Source organism: Lytechinus pictus, chromosome 18, assembly GCF_037042905.1.
Source record: "Lytechinus pictus isolate F3 Inbred chromosome 18, Lp3.0, whole genome shotgun sequence".
NCBI lineage: Eukaryota > Metazoa > Echinodermata > Echinoidea > Temnopleuroida > Toxopneustidae > Lytechinus > Lytechinus pictus.
In genome coordinates, this window is record NC_087262.1 from 1,526,026 (window position 1) to 1,546,590 (window position 20,565).

The window sequence follows — 20,565 nt, forward strand, 5'->3', positions numbered from 1 at the left end:
TAGCAACTTAAAGCTATTTGATAACAAGACTGCAAATCTAATTCTTATTTTGATATTTTGTCTTTCCTCATGTTACAGCATGATTCTCAATAAAGGTCATAACATTGCTAGGACATTTTACAAAATAAGAGAATTTACATAGGAATGGTGCAAATTTCTTCAATTTTGTTGTTTTCTTGTCTTTTCCTCTTGTTACAGCACTATTTTCATTGGAGTTCATCGCTTTGCTTTAACATTATCAAAATATAAAAGTTTGCAACCCCAGCTAAGCTATTTGATCACAATATTGCAAATTTTGTCCTTATTTATACCTGTATATAAAAAAAAATTGTCCTTATTTTATTTTCTATCTCTTGCAGCATATTCTCAATGGAGCCAATCATATTGCTCGAACATTGACAACATATGAAATTTTGAAACCATTGCAAAGCTATTTGATCACGATATTATAAAAATTTTCTTTATTGTGATTTTTATCTTTTTTCTCTTATTACAGTATAAATCTCAGTTGAGTCCATCACTTTGCTTAAATAGTGACAAAATAAGAAATTTGTATAAAACCTGCCTAAGCTGCTTGATAGAAATTGTACAAATTTTGTGATTGATTTATTTTTCTTTGTTATTTACAGCATAATTCACAATGGAGCCCTTCGCCGTGTTCAACGTGTTTCTGTATAAGTAGTCAGGTGACGTGTCGGAACCAAACCTGTCCCAACACACAATGTAGAGCGGGTGAGGTGTTATACCAGTCAGATGGGGAATGCTGTCCAAGCTGTATTAGATCAGGAAGTATGTCATCTCAAATATTTTGTATAGACCTTAATATGCACATGATGTCACACAGACCGAAGCACGCCCTCACTCAGAGGACAAGCGAGGTTGCTAGAGGATATTCATACATGATCATAAGATCATTTTTATTGACTTCAGTCTTGAGCGATCACTTGTAAAGGATGCAAGGTCATGTGTGTCCTCTTATATGGCATCATGAGTGATTGTTAAATTGCTAATGACATCATTGCATAAGGTCTATTATAACCCTTTATTATATTAACGAGTATTTTAAAAAATGATAGGCCATTTTAGTCAAAGTTGATTGCACAAGGAAAAACATATCTGTGAGAGCTCCTTACATTTCATAGAGTATGCACAGTAATTCTTCCGCCCAGAAAGGAGAAAATGGTGACAGATATTTGGAGCTCTGCGTCTCGCAAAACAGGCAATTGTCTCTTCTGGGCAACCCTGGTGGTGTAGACACTTATCTGATACCATGTGCCATGATTTGATTCAGGGCAGGGATGTGGACCTGATAAGATTTCTTATTTAAACTTGGAGAATGTGCTATAATTATTAATATCATCTATATAGAGTGTTTTAGCAATGCATTAAAAACGCGTATTTTGATCTGCATGAATTGCCCGTGCAGTATCAGAGCGTATCCCTAAAAAGGACCGAAATCCGTCCAATATCCCATATGCTCCTGTACAAAATTTGCTATTGAATATGAGAGCATATTCAACAGTTCAGGGCGCGTGCGCGAATGCGTGAAATATACAACGCGTACAACAATGAAAGCAATGCGATGCGCAGCATAGAGCACAACTACACTCAATGATGTCATAATGAACTACATGCAAGTTGCATTTCAACGACCAAATTTGATCCTTTGAAGTGATGATGGCATAATGTGATAAGTGATATGACTTGTTCAATCATATTGCTCCCTTTTTTGGGGGGGGGGGGTGGGATAGATGATAATAATTATATTGGATGGCTTTATTTCATGAATTAGCAGAAATATTCCACTCGTTAGGGCCAATATTCCACTCATCTGCGATTCGTGAAATATTTTCCCGAACTCTTTGAATATTTCTGGTATTCCATTCTGAGCCATCCAATATAATATAAATATCATGATACAATCTTCCCCTTAATTTGTAACATTTTCATCATGATTATTGTGACTCTATTGATCTGTAATGATAAATATTGTGCTATGGAATCAGGGGTGTGAGAGATCAGATTTTTATCTGATTTCAGATTTTTTTGGTTTTGATTTTCAGCTTAATTTCTGCTTATTTTTGGCTTTCCTCTGTACAAAAGGTATGGGAGCTCTTTCTATTTCAGATTTTTTCAACACTCTTCAGCTTTTTTCAGATCTTTTTATTTGTGACCACTCACACCCCTGTATGGAATAGATTATTTCTAGATAGATGGCACGATATAAATGCCCGTTATCATTATTATCACAATCACAAGCTTGTACATTTCTAAAGTATGAAGACTGGTATTGATTCTCATTCCTTTACAGGATCGTGTATTGATAGAGGGGTCAGCTATCATGATGGAGAGCAGTGGTCACCAGTCAAATGTGCTAAGTGTGTATGTAACAATGGCCAGTCACAATGCTATGTTGCAGATTGCCCAACATTAATTTGTTCTCAGGTAAAATTTCTGTTTCCTATTGTATATTGTATTTTTAATCACCATAATGTAAATGAGTGTAACTTAAATTTGATTTTAACCATAGAGCTGCGATATGTGGTCATACAGTAAAATCCGTTCAATGTTTGAATTAAAGAATAGATTAATATTTAAAGCTAACAGAATAATGTTGTCAAAGGTAAACAGAACACAGTGCGCTTAGAAACACCAGTAGTAAATAAATGTTATGTATTGTTATTATTAAAGGTAACTTACAAAATGAATTTAAGAGAAAATACACAGAGAAACATCAGGTTCAATTTATACAATAGCATATGTTTGATGTTAACAAAAGAAATTCATGAAAAATATGCTGAAATAAACTGGTAGATAAGAAATAAGACTTCAGTGAAAATATGGACCTATAAAGATAATCATAAGATTTTAAAACCCTAAATGTAATATTGGTTGATATATAAGTAGATTTATACTGTATATCTACAAATTGCTGTCATGTTCTTGGAATGTTTCATTTACCAAGTTATCACTGATATTTACTGACATGATTGCTCTGAGCCAATCAGATGCAAGGATTTTGATAGCTTATAACAAATGTCAATGAACATTACTTTGTGAATCTGTCTATGTCACAGGATGAAGAAGCAGTAGTATCGGAAGGCAAATGCTGTCCGGAATGCGTTGGGCGATCATGTATAGTAGATGGCGCTGTTTACCAGGTACGTCTATAAGTCCATGTTTCTGAGAGTCGTATTACGTATACCTGTATAATGTCTTACTATCCCCCTACATCTGCGAGTTAAGTTTACATATGATGTATGTCTTTTTTTTTTTTTTACTTTACTTGCCTTTTCATCTAATAATTTTTATGAATTGGAGTATAAAGCTCACTCGCAGATAAATGTTCCATACTGAACATACATTTCTATTTCCCCACTACACACCTGCAAGACAAGTTTATATGAAGTGTATTTCTCTCCCTTTACTTGAGAGTTACGGCCTGTATTCTGAACCAGGGGCCCGTAACTCAAAACTTAGCAATGATTTTAAAACATTTTTTCTACGATTGATTCCATTGACTACAATGTACAATCAATCATGAAAATCTAGCGTACGATCAATCGCTAACCTTTGTGTTACAGGACCCTGGTATTGGTTTGATTTTGAGTAGCCATAATGTGACACTCATCTCTCACTGTAGAAGTTCAACTTTTTCAGCACATTGGTGCTCAGTTCATTCAGAAATGTCTGGGAAGAATAATGGAAATATTTCCCCTCACTATCAAAACAGAAACAATACAGCAAAAGAAGTAAACGAAAAAAGGAATATAAAATATGAACAAAATGTTGATATATGGCTTCCTATAATTTTAGCACAGAGTTAGGTCATGGCCTCAATTATAGTGGACTTCAGAATGGTTAAGACTATATTGGCGTTGATTCTGCAGACTCAGTGCCCAATAGGGTTTATTTAGTAAGACTACGCCCCATGAACATTCATGGAACAGAATATAATGTACTTTACAACGTGTCGACCAGCTCGTCTGGTGTGGCGCGATCGGTAAAACGATGCACGTGCTCTTATGAGTTCACTGCAGTCAAGGTTATTGACGCAGGTTCGATTCTCGCCTTGAACAGTTTTTCAAAGTCCATGATTTGAAGTCTGATTAAAAGCCTACAAAACAATTTTCAATTTTTTTTTCAATTTCATTTATTTCACATCTCTCATAAAAACATTCAAATGACAAATACAATATAAAAACATATTCATACAAATATACACAATAGAAACAAAGACAAAAAAAATACAAGATAAATCAATTGTAAAAAAGTGGACAGATAGGAGTGAATAACATTAAGTAGCAGTGGATGTGGGGGATCAGCAATAAGCCATTGGCCTGTCTAGGCTGATCCCTTGTATACTGCAAAAAAAGAAACCAGTTATTGGATTTAATAGAAATAGAAAAGAAAGACCCTACATCAAAAAAGAAATAAAATAAAAAAAAAATTAAAAAAAAAAAAAAATAAAAAAAAAATAATAATAATTAAGGGGGGGGGGGGGTGGAGAAGGGGGGTAACTGCAATAAGTTGAATTTACCTATTAATGTAACAATTCAATAAAAATATCTTATATTTTCTTTTAAAATTACTTATCTTTGCCCTTATCGTATGGTTATGAGTCTGCCGAATCAACGCCAATATAGTCTTAACCTTCAGAATACGGCCAATGTATTTCTCCCTCCCTCCATTTAAGGTTCATGTTTACACACATGCGTTTCTATTCCCCACATCTTCGCATGAGATGAAAATTACAATAAAAATATATTCTACCACCCCCCACCCCCTACATAATGTCATCTACTGAAGTTTGATAAATTATGTACTTTAATCTTATTTAGGATGGTCAAACGTGGAAGAGTGGGGTCTGTACACATTGCCTGTGTAAAAGCGGTTCAGTCAGCTGTGTTGATGAGACCTGTGTGGACAACCTCCCATGTGCACCTGTAAGTTAATAGTCATCTTTTATCTGCTGCTTATGAATTTCAAGTCTTGCTTAAATTTTATTCATTCCTCAACTTGCGCGTTCCATAATACATGCCCGTAAGGTGGGCGCCATTATTTTGACATGACTCCTTCGCTCTAAAGGTAAAAGCTAGTTGTGGTAACAATTTCAAAGTGAGTTTGTACATATTAAAATTAAATGACAACCCAAGTGTCTATGTATGAATAAGAAATATGCGCCAAAGGAGTCTTGAAGAAATTGTGTAATTGTTGAGAAATCAGCAAAACAAACAAGAATTTCAAGCACAATGTTGAGTTTTTTTTCCAAGCAACTAGTGGCCCACATATGCTTATCTGTGTTGGTAACATTCAGTGTGATGGTTTTTCAGCTTTGATATTTTGATTTCATCAAGTTCAGTTAAATTCAGTTTCATTAACCAGGTTTAGTGACAGTTAACCTTGGTTTTCCAGACTTTCTCATGAAATCAGTGTTTACTGCAACTACTTTCATTTATCTTTAATCCTGAGAGAGTCAAAAACAGTGTAAAACACCATGAATTAAGTTTTCATTAGTTAATACAATAAGTTATTTCATTTAGAAACCTACACTACCCACTTACAAGGTGTATCATTTTACATCCATATGCTTTCAAATTTCATTGGGGCCTTGCTCAAACCAAAATGAGTAATGTATTTTTCATCAAAATGAGGCACTTGCAGATATGATGCAAACATTTAATAATGAACCATATAAACTCTTGCGTGATAACGATATGAAACAGGTGTGAAGATAAAATAATGAGGTGCAGGGATGTAGAATGTATCAAGTGGAATGTTGGCCCTGCCTAAAATGATATTCATGCCGTGACTGCATGTAACTCCCCATTTCCTGTGTTCGTATCAAATATATTGCAGCATCTTCATTGTCCTCATGCCTTTGGAATCATGGCATAGAAACCCTAAAACAAATGTAGAACAAAGACGTTTCCTGATGAATTAACCGTTTCATTTTTAGATCATATTCTTGAATGAATTTTTGTACATTGGCAATAACTATTTTGTTGTATATAAATTTCATTCTATTCTTTGTTTTCAAAATTTATTTTTAGGGAGAGAAAAGGATACGTAGAGATGACCAGTGCTGTTCAGAATGTGTATCAAGTGCAGGTAAATAAAGGAAGCCAGAAAAGAATTAAAAAGGATATTCCAGGCTGAAAATTATATAATTTGAACAGATATAAAGTAAAACCAGACAAGCAAAACATAGAACTACCCCATCTAAATCTTTGGTAAAGTGACAATAATGTGAATTATTTGAGAATCATCAAATATACCAATCTTAAATATATAGCAGCCTTTGAATATTTTTACTTCCAAACATTATTATGTATGAACATTTTCATTTTGATTTATGAGTACATGTATCTAGTGCCCTTTCGTAGTAATGATTTTATTTTTCTTTGAAATTGACCTTTCAGCACCTCATGATTATATCCTGAGTTTTTAAGTCCTTACTATGCTTGAGAAAGTGGTTACATAATGTAACATACATTCAGATATATCTTATTCTGATTGGGCATCCAATCAAAATTAGAGGCTGTTCTCATTACGCTTTCTAAAACTAGTTTACTGGAAACTGGTTCAGGAAACTAGTTTGGAAGATTGCTTTGCTAGCGTGGCCACTTGATCACACGAAAGTGGTTTTCAAAATCACTTCACGAAAAAGCGATCTTGTTGCTATGGAAACGCTCTCAGTGGGGGTGACACGTTTCGCGTGAAAAATTCGAAATCGCAGCGTAGGCATTCTACGCCTGTTGTGTAGAGTAGCGCGCTCAAAATGTGTGAAGATTGCTTCCCGAAGAACGGTTGTGTCCTCACTTACGCTAAAACCAGTTTAACGAGGCAAAGCGATCTTGAAATCTACATCGCGAGGTGGTTTTCTGAACCGGTTTGGAAGATCGCTTCCAAGATCGCTTCGACCGTTTTCACTACACGTTAAACTAGTTTTCTCTAAACTAGTTTCCAGTAAACTAGTTTTAGGAAGGTAGTGAGAACGGTGTCTAAATTTTTATGTTATAATTGCAAAATTTGACCAATGACATGCACACACATTCATAGAATCTAGTAATGAAGTGGAATGGTGGCATTGACCTTTTTGGGGATTTATTGAAACTTAAAATTGAGTTTAAGAAGTTTGACAAGAATTGTTTTGAGAATGTGTGGGTGGATTGGAAGATGGTAAAGCTGGCTTATCGCTCTCAAGGAATTAACTAATCCCTCAGAGAATTACATCCCTGAATCCAATATGTTTATAAACATCTTATGCAGTTGAGATAATGGATTAAAATGGGTTTGGAATACCTTTGCCATTTTGTGTTTATTTCCTGAACCACTTGCTTGAAGCATGCAATTGAGGAGGATTTGTAAACAGTTTTATTTTCATAAAATGATATTCCTTCCAATATTTGAAGAAAAAAAAAAATATCTAATGATTGTTAGATTCCTTTCCCCCTGTTAGTATAATTTGAAATGCATAAAGTGCTACCTTAATCTAACCCTTCAACTACATGTATGCATCTTTATTTTTATGTATTTATAATGAATGGCATATTAAACTCAATAAGCTCAGCTTATCAGTTCAGTGCCCGTACACTCTTATATGGCATTGCAAGAAACTTTTGATCAATTGCAAATCTATTTGAAGTCCTCAGATCAGTCATACGGTGTATGTCTTGCCATTAATTGCAATTTTGCAGTTGATCACTGCTCAGCTTCTATCAAGGAGTGTAAACTGATTTGCTTTGGCTGACATTGATCTATCATTTCTAAAATTGCAACATGAATTTGAAATTGATTGCAATATTTCTTAAAACACCCCATATGTCTATATACATTGACATTTCCCAGTGCAAGACCAAAGGAAATCTTTTTGTGATAGAAGAGAATGGGTGAGGAAAGTTTTTTTAATGATAGCATTGACCTTTAACATTGTGTTTCAGCTTCCATTCAAATTAGATTTCTTAATATATTTAGACTGATCGAGTGAAAAAACCCAGGAACCTTATTAAGCATTGAAATATTGACACCATTATCTATGTACTTCATGTCTTAATGCCAGACTGAAAGAAGAAATTTCTTTTTATAATAGAAGAGAATGGATGATAAAAGTTTGTTAACTGATAGCATTGACCTTTGACATTGTGTTTCAGCTACCTATAAAGTTAGATTTCTTAATGTAATTTAGACTGAAAGAAAAAAAAGTAACCTTTTTTTAAGCATTGAAATATTGAAACCATTATGAGTTATTCTCCCACACGAACTGTGTCTATGTACTTGTCAATTTGGATGTCTTAATGCAAGGCTGAAAGAAGAAACCGTTTTTGTAATAGAAGAGAATGGGTGAGGAAAGTTTGTTAAATGATAGCATTGACCTTTGACCTTTTGTTTCAGCTACCTGTGATGTTGACGGGGTTCGGTGGTACACAGGTGACATGTGGAATGTGACTGACTGTGAGTTCTGTTTCTGTCAAGAAGGTCTGATAGCATGCTATCCAGCCGAATGTTCCAGGACAGAATGTAGAGAGGTACGTGTTAACCCTCAGATATATCATGGTGAATAAGGCCATAGGCCTATATGGCTTGTGGATAGTTGACCGATCAGTCCACCGGTGACGGGCAGCCTTGGTAACTCACTGTTAGACTGGCCAGTACAATTCCTTCCAGGCAGATGGACCTTTGAAATAACGAAAAACATTCAACAATCACACAGCAAAATACTTTCGATCAGTTAAAGAACTAATTGTCATTCAAATTTCATATGATATCATCATTTTAAATGGAACTATCAATCAAATAGGACTACAGAAGATTAGCGAGCAGGGTTTCTCAAAATTTTTGCTTGAATTTATTGGCCCATAACATTATAACGTTGTTGTGTTGGCACGGCTATTTTATTTTGTCTGTTTGCTACTTTTTGTTACTCCACTGCAATAGAGTAACTTAGAATGGTTGATATTCATAGTCTTCACTGACATTGAATTTCTTTTGCATTTTTCCTTTATTTCACCAGTCCACTGACAGTAAAAAAAAAAGAACATTCTGACTCCCTAGTTGTGTAATATGAAAGTACAGAATCTAAGAGCTGCTATGTCTTTTGTTGATCATATTTGTCAGTAAGTTTTGCTTAAAAAATTATAAAGATTGGTTTTTGTCTCGCCTGCATAGCAGAGTGAGACTATAGGCGCCGCTTTTCCGACGGCGGCGGCGGCAGTGGCAGCGGCGTCAACATCAAATCTTAACCTGAGGTTAAGTTTTTGAAATGACATCATAACTTAGAAAGTATATGGACCTAGTTCATGAAACTTGAACATAAGGTTAATCAAGTATTACTGAACATCCTGCCTGAGTTTCAGGTCACATGATCAAGGTCAAAGGTCATTTAGGGTCAATAAACTTTGACCATGTTGGGAGAATTATTTTCAAAATCTTAACCGAAGGTTAAGTTTTTGAAATGACATCATAACTTAGAAAGTATATGGACCTAGTTCATGAAACTTGGACATAAGGTTAATCAAGTATTAGTAAAAATCCTGCCTGAGTTTCAGGTCACATGACCAAGGTCAAAGGTCATTTAGGGTCAATGAACTTTGGCCAAGTTGGGGGTATTTGTTGAATTACTATCATAACTCTAAAAGTTCACGGATTTAGTTCATGAAACTTGGACATTAGGTTAATCAAGTACCACTGAACATCTTGTACGAGTTTCAGGTCACATGACCATGGTAAAAGGTAAAAGGTCAATGAACTTTGGCCGTGTTGGGGGTATTTGTTGAATTACCATCCTAACTCTGAAAGCTTATGGATCTAGTTCATAAAACTTGGGATATAAGAGTAATCAAGTATCACTGAACATCCCCTGTGAGTTTCAGGTCACAAAACCAAGGTCAAAGGTCAGTTAAGGTCAATAAACTTAGGCCATGTTGGGGTAATTGTTGAATTGCCATCATAATTTTGAAAGTTTATGGATAGAGTGAATGAAAGGTGGACATGGGTGTAGTTGACAAGTCTTAAGTCACCGTTCAAATGTCATTTATGGTCAATGAACGTGGTATTATGTCATTATATGAATGGTGTTTTTGTGAATGATTATTTTATAGTAGTTTTCAAAGTAGTTTTCAAAGGCGTTCCACTTGTTTTTTTTTTTGGATGCTTTCTATGTAACAGAAATAAGGTGAGTTTACAAGGCAAAGCGCTGTTGAAATTACTAGAGTATATTTTGTTTGTTACTAACCGGCTTCTAGAGAGCTGGTGTAATTTACTTTCCAATCCATTGATCTTCTACATGCCCATTAACTTTCCATATTATAATTCAATCATGCTCCTATAAAATCAACTTCTCTTTTCAACCACGACCACAATTTGGTTGAAATCTGACCCGTATCTGAGCTTGATTATATAAATATTTACCAAGTTATATATTCTAAAAAAAAAAAATTTTCTTGGAAGTTTGAACAATTTCTGTACATTTGACTTATAAAAGAATAAAAAATCTAAAAAACCGAAATGTATTCCTTCTGTAAAACTTTCATACCACACTATGCTACCGGAATAGATCTAATAGAAATGTACAGAGGGAGGGGAAGGCAAGGAGATAACAAATATTATCAAAGATAGTCATTGTGAATTGTGAATGGATTACAGTTGAATGTATAGTAATCATTATACTTCCATGTAGCAATATCAAACAAAAGATGTGGTTTTAGATCATTTGATAAATCACCATAAACCCATCGGTAATGATCTGTTAGGAATACCATTCAATAAACAAGTGCTGTAGGGCAATTCAGAGACTCATTGTTGTTACCGGTTTTCATGAACGTCTGTCTATTACTCACTCAGTGACCTTTGTGTGACAGTCTGTTCTTTTCCACTTCCTGGATTGCCTAGCGGCGGAAAGAGACTGACAGAAGACAGTTTAAAAGGGAAGAGAGAGACAGGAAAAGATGAAGGGATGGAGAGATAGAGAGGTAGAGGGAAAGAGATTGACAGAAGAAAGAAAGGGGAGATATGAAGAGAGTGAGAGATAGATGGATGGATAGAGAGAGAGAGAGAAGACAGAAGACAGACAGCCGATAGGAAGGGAAGATATGAAGAGATAAATGGGTAGAAAGAGACAGAGAAAGAGACCTAGAGATAAGAAGACAAAGAGGGTAAACATAAAGAGATCATCAAGAATACAGAAAAAGAAGATAGGAGGGAAAAGATGAAGGTATCGATAGATAAAAGGACAGAGACCGACAGAAGACGGACAAAGGGAAGAGGAAGAGATTAAGGGTTGGAGGGACAGAGAGAAAAATATTGACTGAAAATGGTCAGGGAAGAGATGATGAGATGAAGATATATAAAGAGACAGAGAGAGAGAGAGAGAGAGAAAAAAAGAGACTGATAGAATACATACAGAAAGGGAAGATAGGAAGAGATTGAGAGATAGACAGAACGATATAATGAAGAGATGGAGTGGTAGAAGATATAATGATCTAAGGTAATTTAAGGGAAAGCTACATAGGAAAATAAAGAGAGAGATAAAGATAGCAAAAAAGAGAGACAGAGACAAGGATACAGACAGAGAGAACATGAAAGAGGAAACTATGGAGATAGCCACCTAAATGATTCAGTCTAGTCTAAACAGTTCCAATTTATCCCTCAAATCACAAATTGAAAGCTTCCTCTATATTTGGCATTATCAAAGGTCTCTATATTTTTGTTCCCCCCCCAAGCCTGAATTGTTGTGGTTGTTTTGTTTACTACACTACTGCACCTTTACTTGATATAGATAGTTGTCTTCACAACTTTTTATTGAAATCTCTATTCATATGGGCAAGATTTGTTGAGTCATTTAGAGTGACTCAAATTCTGTGGTCAAGATTTATTTTGATTGCTTGAAAGCTGGATATCTGCTTTAAAATTGAAGAACCTACTATTACTTTGTACAACAGTATGATCCTTTGAACAAAGAAATTGATCACTTTGATTACCTACAAAAATATAAAGCACTTAGAGATGTTGTTATGGTATATGCCACTATTCAAAAATAGATTATTGTAATGATTATTAGTATGAAGTTGAGATAAATCTAAAGATTGATATATCATTATTAAAGATTTGAAATCACTCACTCATGGCAAACACTCCATACAGAGCAGTGCATTGATAAAAGTTATCAACCATGATGTTTACATACATGTATACAAAACTATTATCTTCAAGAGTGAAAACTATTTCAATGTTACATATTTGGATTTCATTTGTGAAACTATCAATCCGTAGCACTGAGTCATTGATATACACAAAACATCAAAACTCCTACCTTTTCTGACGTAAATGTGGAAGCCATTTTAAATGAAGTTTCCGTAAAGTCACATGATTTTGACATCATTTCTCCGGCAAGGATTCCCCCCAAGCATAATCTAATTTCCCTTGTAATTTTTACTGCCTCAAATTTGCTAGAGGAATCAAAACGTTTGGATAGAATTAAATAACGAGAATGATATAGAGGAAACAATGAGATTTTTCCCCTTTATGTTTAATCAAATGCATCAGAGTGTAAAACCTTCCTTTGCTTTGGTTTTCCTGTGGTTTAGGAATTTGTATGCATTAACAGATTGAAAATAAACAACTTGTCCTATCTGTGCTTTTAATCTGTACCAAATAAGTTTGAAAATAATTGCATTCATATTAAATTTTAGAATACATGAGATTCAACTCAAGAAGTGTAATCTTTACAATTTGTTGGATTTTTCAGTAGATAGAAGGGTAATTTTGTCATGAAATGCCACATTTGAATGTGGCATTTGAGAATATAACCCAGGCCACATGTTTATCACACTACGGTTTCCAAATATGAAAGAACCACTCTGATTGGTTCCTGGACCGTATTTTGAACAAAGCATGCAAGTCACAATGATCCTGATTGGGTATTGCTATTAATTATAAATTAATGCTATAAATTAATTATAAAATTTTGTATTATAGAACCTTGGTCAGGTCTCTGCAATGCACATTAATCTAATTCAGAGGGAATTAGCAGCTTTAGAGAAAAGAAAGTTTTGAATTCTCACATTATATTTGATTATTAATTTGATTTGAATAATCAATCATTTTCTTTTCTCTTTTTCCCCCTGAATGACAGGGTGAGACATTAGTTCACAAGCACGGCCGATGTTGTCCGGAGTGCCATATATCTCAGGGATACTGCATACATAACAGAATAACATATGCTGTAAGTATTCGCCACTCACCTTCCTCATACATTTGATGATTATGATGATTACGAGGACAATGATGATGAGGATAATGACATCAGAATGACGATGATGATAATGGTGATGATGACGATGATGATGATGATGATGATGAGGAAATAGAGGAAGAGGAGGAGAAAAAAGGGAGGAGAAAGGAGAGATGAGGGATGGAGAAAAAGAAGAATGAGAAGGAAGACAAAGAAGAGGAGGAAGAGGAGGAAAAGGATGAGGAAGAGGATGGTGATGATGATGATAATTATGATGCAATAATTATAGATATGGTATACAACAATGTACCATGGCTTTCACTTAAATGACCTAGCTGTTAAATGATGAAGAATTCATGATGGCTATTTCCTGAGATAAACTATCCATTCTATCCCCATTCTACCACCTTGATCTACCCTACCCCTTCATATAGGCCGATGAGACATGGCAACCAGATCCTTGTAGGACCTGTAACTGTATGGATGGCTTAGCTAGCTGTTTTAGAGTTGATTGCCCCCCTTGTCCTGTTGGCACAGTGCCTCAGAGTAGCCCACAATCTTGCTGCCCCCAATGTGTTGTCGGTAAGTGTACTTTTTTTTTTTACTTCCATCTCCCCGCAAAGGTAAAAGAATGTGAGAACAAATTATAATTTTTTGCTCCATGCTTAAAACTATCTTGGCACTCTCAGAATCTTTTTAACCAACCACACAGTTGGTTAAAATATGAACCGACCAACAGTTGGTTTAAAAAAAAATCCAATTTAATTTAATCCTCCTAGAAAAACTTGGCACTGTTCATGCTGAGCTTATCGTCACACGTTATATGACAGTATGTTGTATAGGAGTAGGGAAACGACATTGAAACAAAATCATGTGGTACATCCATTAAAGCTGCTTTTTGGCGCAAAGTTGGTTATGGAATTAGGCTGATATTGATGTAAGGTTGCAAAGTTGTTTTTTTGTGATTTAGGTGTAGTGATTGGACTGGTACATTCTGTATACTGAACACTGATCTATTACTATCATTTTTTTTCACAGTGCAATGTCCTGTAGAATGTATATCATGTGATTCAACTGGCTGCACATCATGTCGGCAAGGGAGATTGTTACAAGATGGTCAGTGTGTCTCGGCTTGTAGACCGAGCTACTTCAAGGCATCTGAGACGGTTTGCCAAGGTAAGGAGTGAGGTTTATTACAGACTGCTTCTTCATTCATCACCATTAGAAGAGTTCCAACGAATGTGCAAATGGTGGAGGAGCCGTGGTGTAGTGGTTCTGACTCTCGCCTTGTAAACAGAGGGTCGTGTGTTCGAATCCCACCGCGGTCTGGCGTCCTTTGGCAAGGCGTTAATCCACACTTTGCCACTCTCGACCCAGGTGCTAAATGGGTACCCGGTAGGATGTGAAAGTCATTGTAGCTTGTCCAGTACTGTGCGCGCCTCACCGGCGACTGACTGGAATACTCCCCAGGGAGTGGAGGATGTGCACACATTGTGTGCGGGAATGACTGATTGAATCTGATGACCGGGGTAATAATATATCTGTAAAGCGCTTAGACACGTCGTTCCGATGTATTAAGCGCTATATAAAAAACGGATTATTATTATATTATATTAAATGTCTTTGTTGGCATGTCCATTCTGCTGGGATGTCGTGGTCTCGTGGTAAGGTCTTTCGTCTTTCAATCTGAGGGATGTTGGTTTGATTCCCATGGCGTGTTTCCTTCGATCAGCAAGAAATTTACCCACATTGTGCTGCACTAGACTCAAGTGAGGTAAATGGGTACCTGGTAGGAATTTATTCCTTGAAACGCGTGTGCACTGAAGTAACTATGGCCGCCAAGCTAAAGCCAGGGTAATAATATCCAAGTCCCTTCGAATAGAGATGTTGTAATCATAATGTGATATGCGCTATATACAAGAACTGTTTATTGTAATCATTATTCTAAGATAAAGCACAAAATGAAAAAAATATCAAACTTTTAGTGAGAAACAAGTTATAATAATGAATTAAAGTGTATCATAATTGGAAAATAGCATTAAATACAGATATACTGAAGGTTTTGACAGGCTTTGATAAGTGTATCATATATTGTTTTCTCCCTTTGTAGCCTGCCATGAGAGTTGCTCTATGTGTTCTGGTGGAACGGAATACCACTGTACGGCATGCAGGGATGGCGACCTGCTCAAATGGGGGCGCTGTGTTCCTGACTGCGGACCTAGCTTCTTTCAGTTTGATACCACTTGTCAAGGTATTTTATTTCATTTTCAAAAATTATTTACTGTAGTACCAGCTTTCCATTTGTATAAACATCAAAAATAGAAAATTTGACAACAAAACAATAAAGCCAAGTTCAGAAATGATTCAAACTATCACTTCATTTTGACATGTGGGGGTATTGCAAGAAACTTACTTCCATTTTCTTGACAAGCGGAAGTCCAAATATCAAGGGCAAGTCCTTTGATTAGATGCAAATTTGTTGTAGATTTGCATTCATTTGCAACTGAATTTTGTATAAGGGTCCATTACTTTTGATTTTGTTACTTATGATTGATTTGCAATTGAATGTGAGTTTCTTAGAACACCCCATTAGGATAAATAACCAAAGACACTTAAAACTTGCAGGATTTGTTTGTGCATTGTACTTTTTTTTAGAATTGAAATTTCAATATATCAATGAAGTGATTGTTAATACATGTAGGAGATATCTTAACCTAATACTGTTCTGTCTTGAAGTTTATGTATTCATGTAAAATATTTTCGTCTGAGCCTTGTATCCCATTTAGTGTTGCCAGAAATCATTTTACAAGGTGGGAGGTGCAATATGTTTATCTGAAAATACATCAGTAGAATAATTATACCCTGTAGTACTCGCAGTCAGCCCTATTTTAGCTGATTTATGGATTATTTGATTCAATTAATTAGTATCCCACGCTGGCCAAGAATTGAGGTGATCAGATGTAGACAAAAACAAGTTTAAATGCAGGAGTGGATCCAGGCTGGGGCACAAGGGGCACACACCCCCTGTCTATTGTGAGAATTGTCCATTGAATATGCTTATAAATATAGCTAAATCAGATAAAATTGTCATATACCAGGGAAATACTTAGACAGGGGCTATATAGGGGCCCCCAAAATGCTCAAAATAGCCCTGGGAACTTGAATAAGGTGGCCTAAAAAATCCCCTTTTATTGCAATGTCAAGCTTATCCTGTGTTGCAGATTTAGGCAGTAATTTGCAAAAAGTAGCCCCCCCAAAAAAAAAGATCCTGGATCCGCCATGGTTAGACGGTTGAAGGGCTTGTTTTGACTGGGTCTTGTGTGTTCAGGGTGTGATGGGGTTACCCAGAGGAAGTCTGGCTGGCTTGTTGGATCAGAGGGGGTTTAACGAGATGAGGTAGGGAAATAGGAGAGGGTATGAAGTATAAACAAAAGGGATGAAGTGACCTGAGAAAGAAACACAAAGAAGGAAGACACTCGGAACAGTGAGAGATGCCTGCTGGGTAGGAGGGGGGGGGGGGTTACAAAAGAGAGGGGAAAGATACATAAAGAAGGAAGACACGAGAAAGAGTGAAAGCTGCTAGATGCCTGCTGGGTGGGGGGGGGGTACAAAAGAGAGGGGAAAGATACATAAAGAAGGAAGACACTGGGAAGAGTGAGAGATGCCTGCTGGGTGGGGGGGGGGGGGTACAAAAGAGAGGGGAAAGATCCACAAAGAAGGAAGAGTGAGAGATACCTGCTGGGTGGGGGGGGGGGTACAAAAGAGAGGGGAAAGATCCACAAAGAAGGAAGAGTGAGAGATACCTGCTGGGTGGGGGGGGGGGGGTACAAAAGAGAGGGGAAAGATCCACAAAGAAGGAACAGTGAGAGATACCTGCTGGGTGGGGGAGGGGGTACAAAAGAGAGGGGAAAGATCCACAAAGGAGGAAGAGTGAGAGATACCTGCTGGGTGGGGGGGGGGGGGTACAAGGAGGAAGACAATTTGAAGAGTGCTAAAAGGAGAGATATGGAGAAAGAAAGAAGAGAGGGAGGGATGGGGGAGGGGTTTGAATACTCACAATAGGGAAAGAATGACCTGAAAGATAGATAGTTGGGGTGTAAAGATAGTCAAAGAAGAACAATCGGAAAAGTGGTAGATCGAGTGAAAGATAAAGAGATAAAGGTGGGTTTTTTGTTAGGGGGGGTGAAGGAGGTTAACTTATGAGAGTAAACGGGATAGTGTGTAGTATGAATTGAAGAGGGGGGTGGGGTAAGGGGTGAGTTTAAAAATTAAGAGAGAAAGTAGGAGAACTTGGTTTACAGCGGAGGAGATACATGTAGAAGAATAAGGGAATGGAGTGGGGGAAGGGGTAAGGTAAAATGAAGAAAGAAAACAGCAGAGCATGAAATACAAAGGAGGAGACAGGAAGAGTGGAAATTCAAAGGAAAGGTTGTAAATATGTGCAGATTGATTGTAGATTAGAAGAAAAGAAATACACTAGGGCCCGTATTCTGAAGTCGGGTTTAACTTAAACTCAGGTTTAAAGTTGTGGTTTAAGTATGGAGAGCCAATTGTTACATAAATCACTAACAGTAGAGATATCATACTTCAGCTCATTTGGCTCTCAAATCATTCATAATTGTCTAGGAAGTATAAAAAGATTATTGTCTTCACCATCAATGAATCGGGAAAGAGCACAGTAAACATAAGAAACATACAACTTAATAAAAAAAATTGATACTTTTGGCTTCCCATACTTAAACCAAAACTTTAAACCTGAGTTTAAGTTAAACCCGACTGCAGAATATGGGCCTAGGTGTGTAACAAAGACAAACGAAACAAATAAAATATAGATTCATAAAACTTGAGATGGATGGGGGGGGGGGAATGACTGTCAATTTCTGTGAGGGGGGGGGGGGGGTAGGTGGGTGATTGTTGCCTTAGGAAATTGAGTAAGAATTAGGGGAGAGTGGGAGGAGATGAACCACCCACACAACATTTACAAGGCAAAGTGGAAGAGGGAAAGAGATTTCAGAAGAGGAGCATGCGAAAATACAAAACAAAACATCCATGACATTTATTTTGGCATTGATTGGCAGGATCACAAGACCCCTAAACCTTTAAAGATGTCTCAATTCTCTGGTAAAGATTCCAATTACAACCAAAATCCACCCTTTTTATGAATGGTTTCAAGTCATCACTCCACATGGATATATTTTTGTCATAATATATCCTTTTCTTCCTCTTTTTTGTCTACCCTTTTCTGGTTCTTTCTCGTTGTTTTTGTTTTAGCTGCGACGTTCTTTTGACTTTCATGTCCTGTGATTCCTCTCAGTGTCTCTTTCTTTTACTTTTACAATCTTCTCAACTATTCATAATATATCCTTTTCATCCTTGTTTTAATCCTTCTTTCACACTGTTTGTGTTTTAACTGCAGGTCTTTTATCTTCCAAATCCTCCCATTGTTCTCATTGTTTCTCTTTTCTTTTCATTTCTATAACTTCACTTTCCCCAACTCTTTGTAATACATTATATACAATTTTCATTCTTAATTTTTATTTCTACATTTTTATGATCGTTATTTCTTACTGTTTTTGTTTTAACTGCAATTGTTATCTTCCATTTCCTCTTATACCTCTCAATGTTTCTCTCTGTTTTGCTTCTATACATGTATATTAATACTAACATCTGTTTTTCTTTATCCTAACATTCATTTTCCTTAATACTTTGTCTCAATGTGTTTCTATTTGTGATCCTCTTCTGTCTCCCAAATAAATAAGAATATTAAGAAGTTAATATCTATGATTATGTTCATGAACTCAGAATGAAATAAGTTCTCTGTCACAGGAAAAAATAAAAATAAAAACTGAATAAAAATCACTAACGGCTCAAAATTTTCACTATAACATAGCTTCCTCTTCTTTTTTTATCAGAAAGAATAAAAAAGGAGCTAGTTATAGGGAAGTTAAGGAGCCTTCATTGACTTTTCTTCAATTTATTTTTGTTTGTTAATTATGTACATATATACATGTATGTTCTTTGATTTGACTGGTACCACGATGAAACTATTTGTTATTTCAACAATTGTATAATTACTAGATTGCCATGTTTGTAAATATTGATGTCATTGGAAAAAACAAATAAAATATAAAGAATTTTTTTTCATGTTCCTACGCATCATGAGATGTTTACCAGATACTTTCATGTACTTTTGTCTATTCAGTGTATGTCCCATGTGGCATGTAGATAATAGTGGTTTTTGTGTGGGCTTACACTCAGCTGTGGTATGTGTGGTTTAAATGTTTACAATCTTTGTCAATCGAGTCTATTCTATATCCTGTCAAACATTAGAGAAAAAAAATACATTTTGAAAACAAAAATATATAAAAGAACCCACATTCATGCATGTATTATATAGATAGATATGGAGATATATAGAAAGATAGATAGGTAGATAGATAGATAGAAAGACAGCTAGGTAGATATATAGATAGATATATAGGTAGATAGATAGATGATAGATAGATAGGTAGATACATACAGAGATACATGTATATAGAAAGAAAGAAAGATTGATAGATAGATAGATAATTGGTTTATATTTTTAGAAATACATATAGTTGCCAAAGTCTGAATTACAAGAATTTGTACAGAGTAAAATTTGAATAAACATACAGATAATAGCAAAACATAGCACTATATACATGTATGATATAGGGGAAGGAGGGAGCACCGAAAGAAGATGGTACATAAAAGAAGTATGAATGTCAGAAAGAACAATAGGCGGAGATGAAAACAATACTTAATGTTATGATAAAACTTTAACAAGATTTAAGGAAATATGCAGTTAAGTAATTTTGACTGAATAACACTGATATCTATGTAATTTTATTATTATTTTCCCCCAGAATGCAATGCAAGCTGTGCTGCATGTACAGGACCTAAGGCATCAGACTGCATAACATGTTCAAACTCAAGTCATATGATACAAGACAATAGATGTGTGCCTGAGTGTGGTCGACGATTCTATCGAAGAGAAAATCATTGCTATCGTGAGTATTTGAGTTTCTTTTTAGTAGGTTTTCTTTCTTCCTTCCTTTCTTTTTCTTTTTCCTTTTCCTTTTCTTTTCTTTCTTTATTGCGCCATGAGCATCTTTTTATGATGGATACCGGCGCATTACAAATGTTCATATTATTATTATTATTATTTCATCAATTTTTTTGTGGGATTAATTGGCCCATATGGCCTTTTATTTACTTTTGTAATAAAAGTATATAATAAAATATGATAACAATAATCTAAAGAAGCAAGCAGGTGCAATAAAAAAGGAAAGAACTTAAATTAACAATATAAC

The 20,565-nt window shown here is 35.7% G+C and overlaps 1 protein-coding gene across 1 annotated transcript in view; it reads left to right on the forward strand.

Annotated features, from left to right (window-relative positions):
• The first annotated feature begins 629 nt into the window (after window positions 1–629).
• Window positions 630–20,565, forward strand: part of LOC129281713 (extracellular matrix organizing protein FRAS1-like) — a 75,592-nt gene continuing 55,656 nt past the window's right edge. The window contains exons 1-11 of the mRNA XM_064113368.1: window positions 630–2,008; window positions 2,199–2,445; window positions 3,078–3,161; window positions 4,842–4,946; window positions 6,054–6,111; window positions 8,395–8,528; window positions 13,133–13,222; window positions 13,666–13,813; window positions 14,270–14,407; window positions 15,342–15,482; window positions 20,119–20,262. Coding sequence (XP_063969438.1) covers window positions 2,278–2,445; window positions 3,078–3,161; window positions 4,842–4,946; window positions 6,054–6,111; window positions 8,395–8,528; window positions 13,133–13,222; window positions 13,666–13,813; window positions 14,270–14,407; window positions 15,342–15,482; window positions 20,119–20,262 — 1,210 coding nt within the window. The 5' untranslated portion in view covers window positions 630–2,008; window positions 2,199–2,277. The remainder of the gene's footprint in view (window positions 2,009–2,198; window positions 2,446–3,077; window positions 3,162–4,841; window positions 4,947–6,053; window positions 6,112–8,394; window positions 8,529–13,132; window positions 13,223–13,665; window positions 13,814–14,269; window positions 14,408–15,341; window positions 15,483–20,118; window positions 20,263–20,565) is intronic.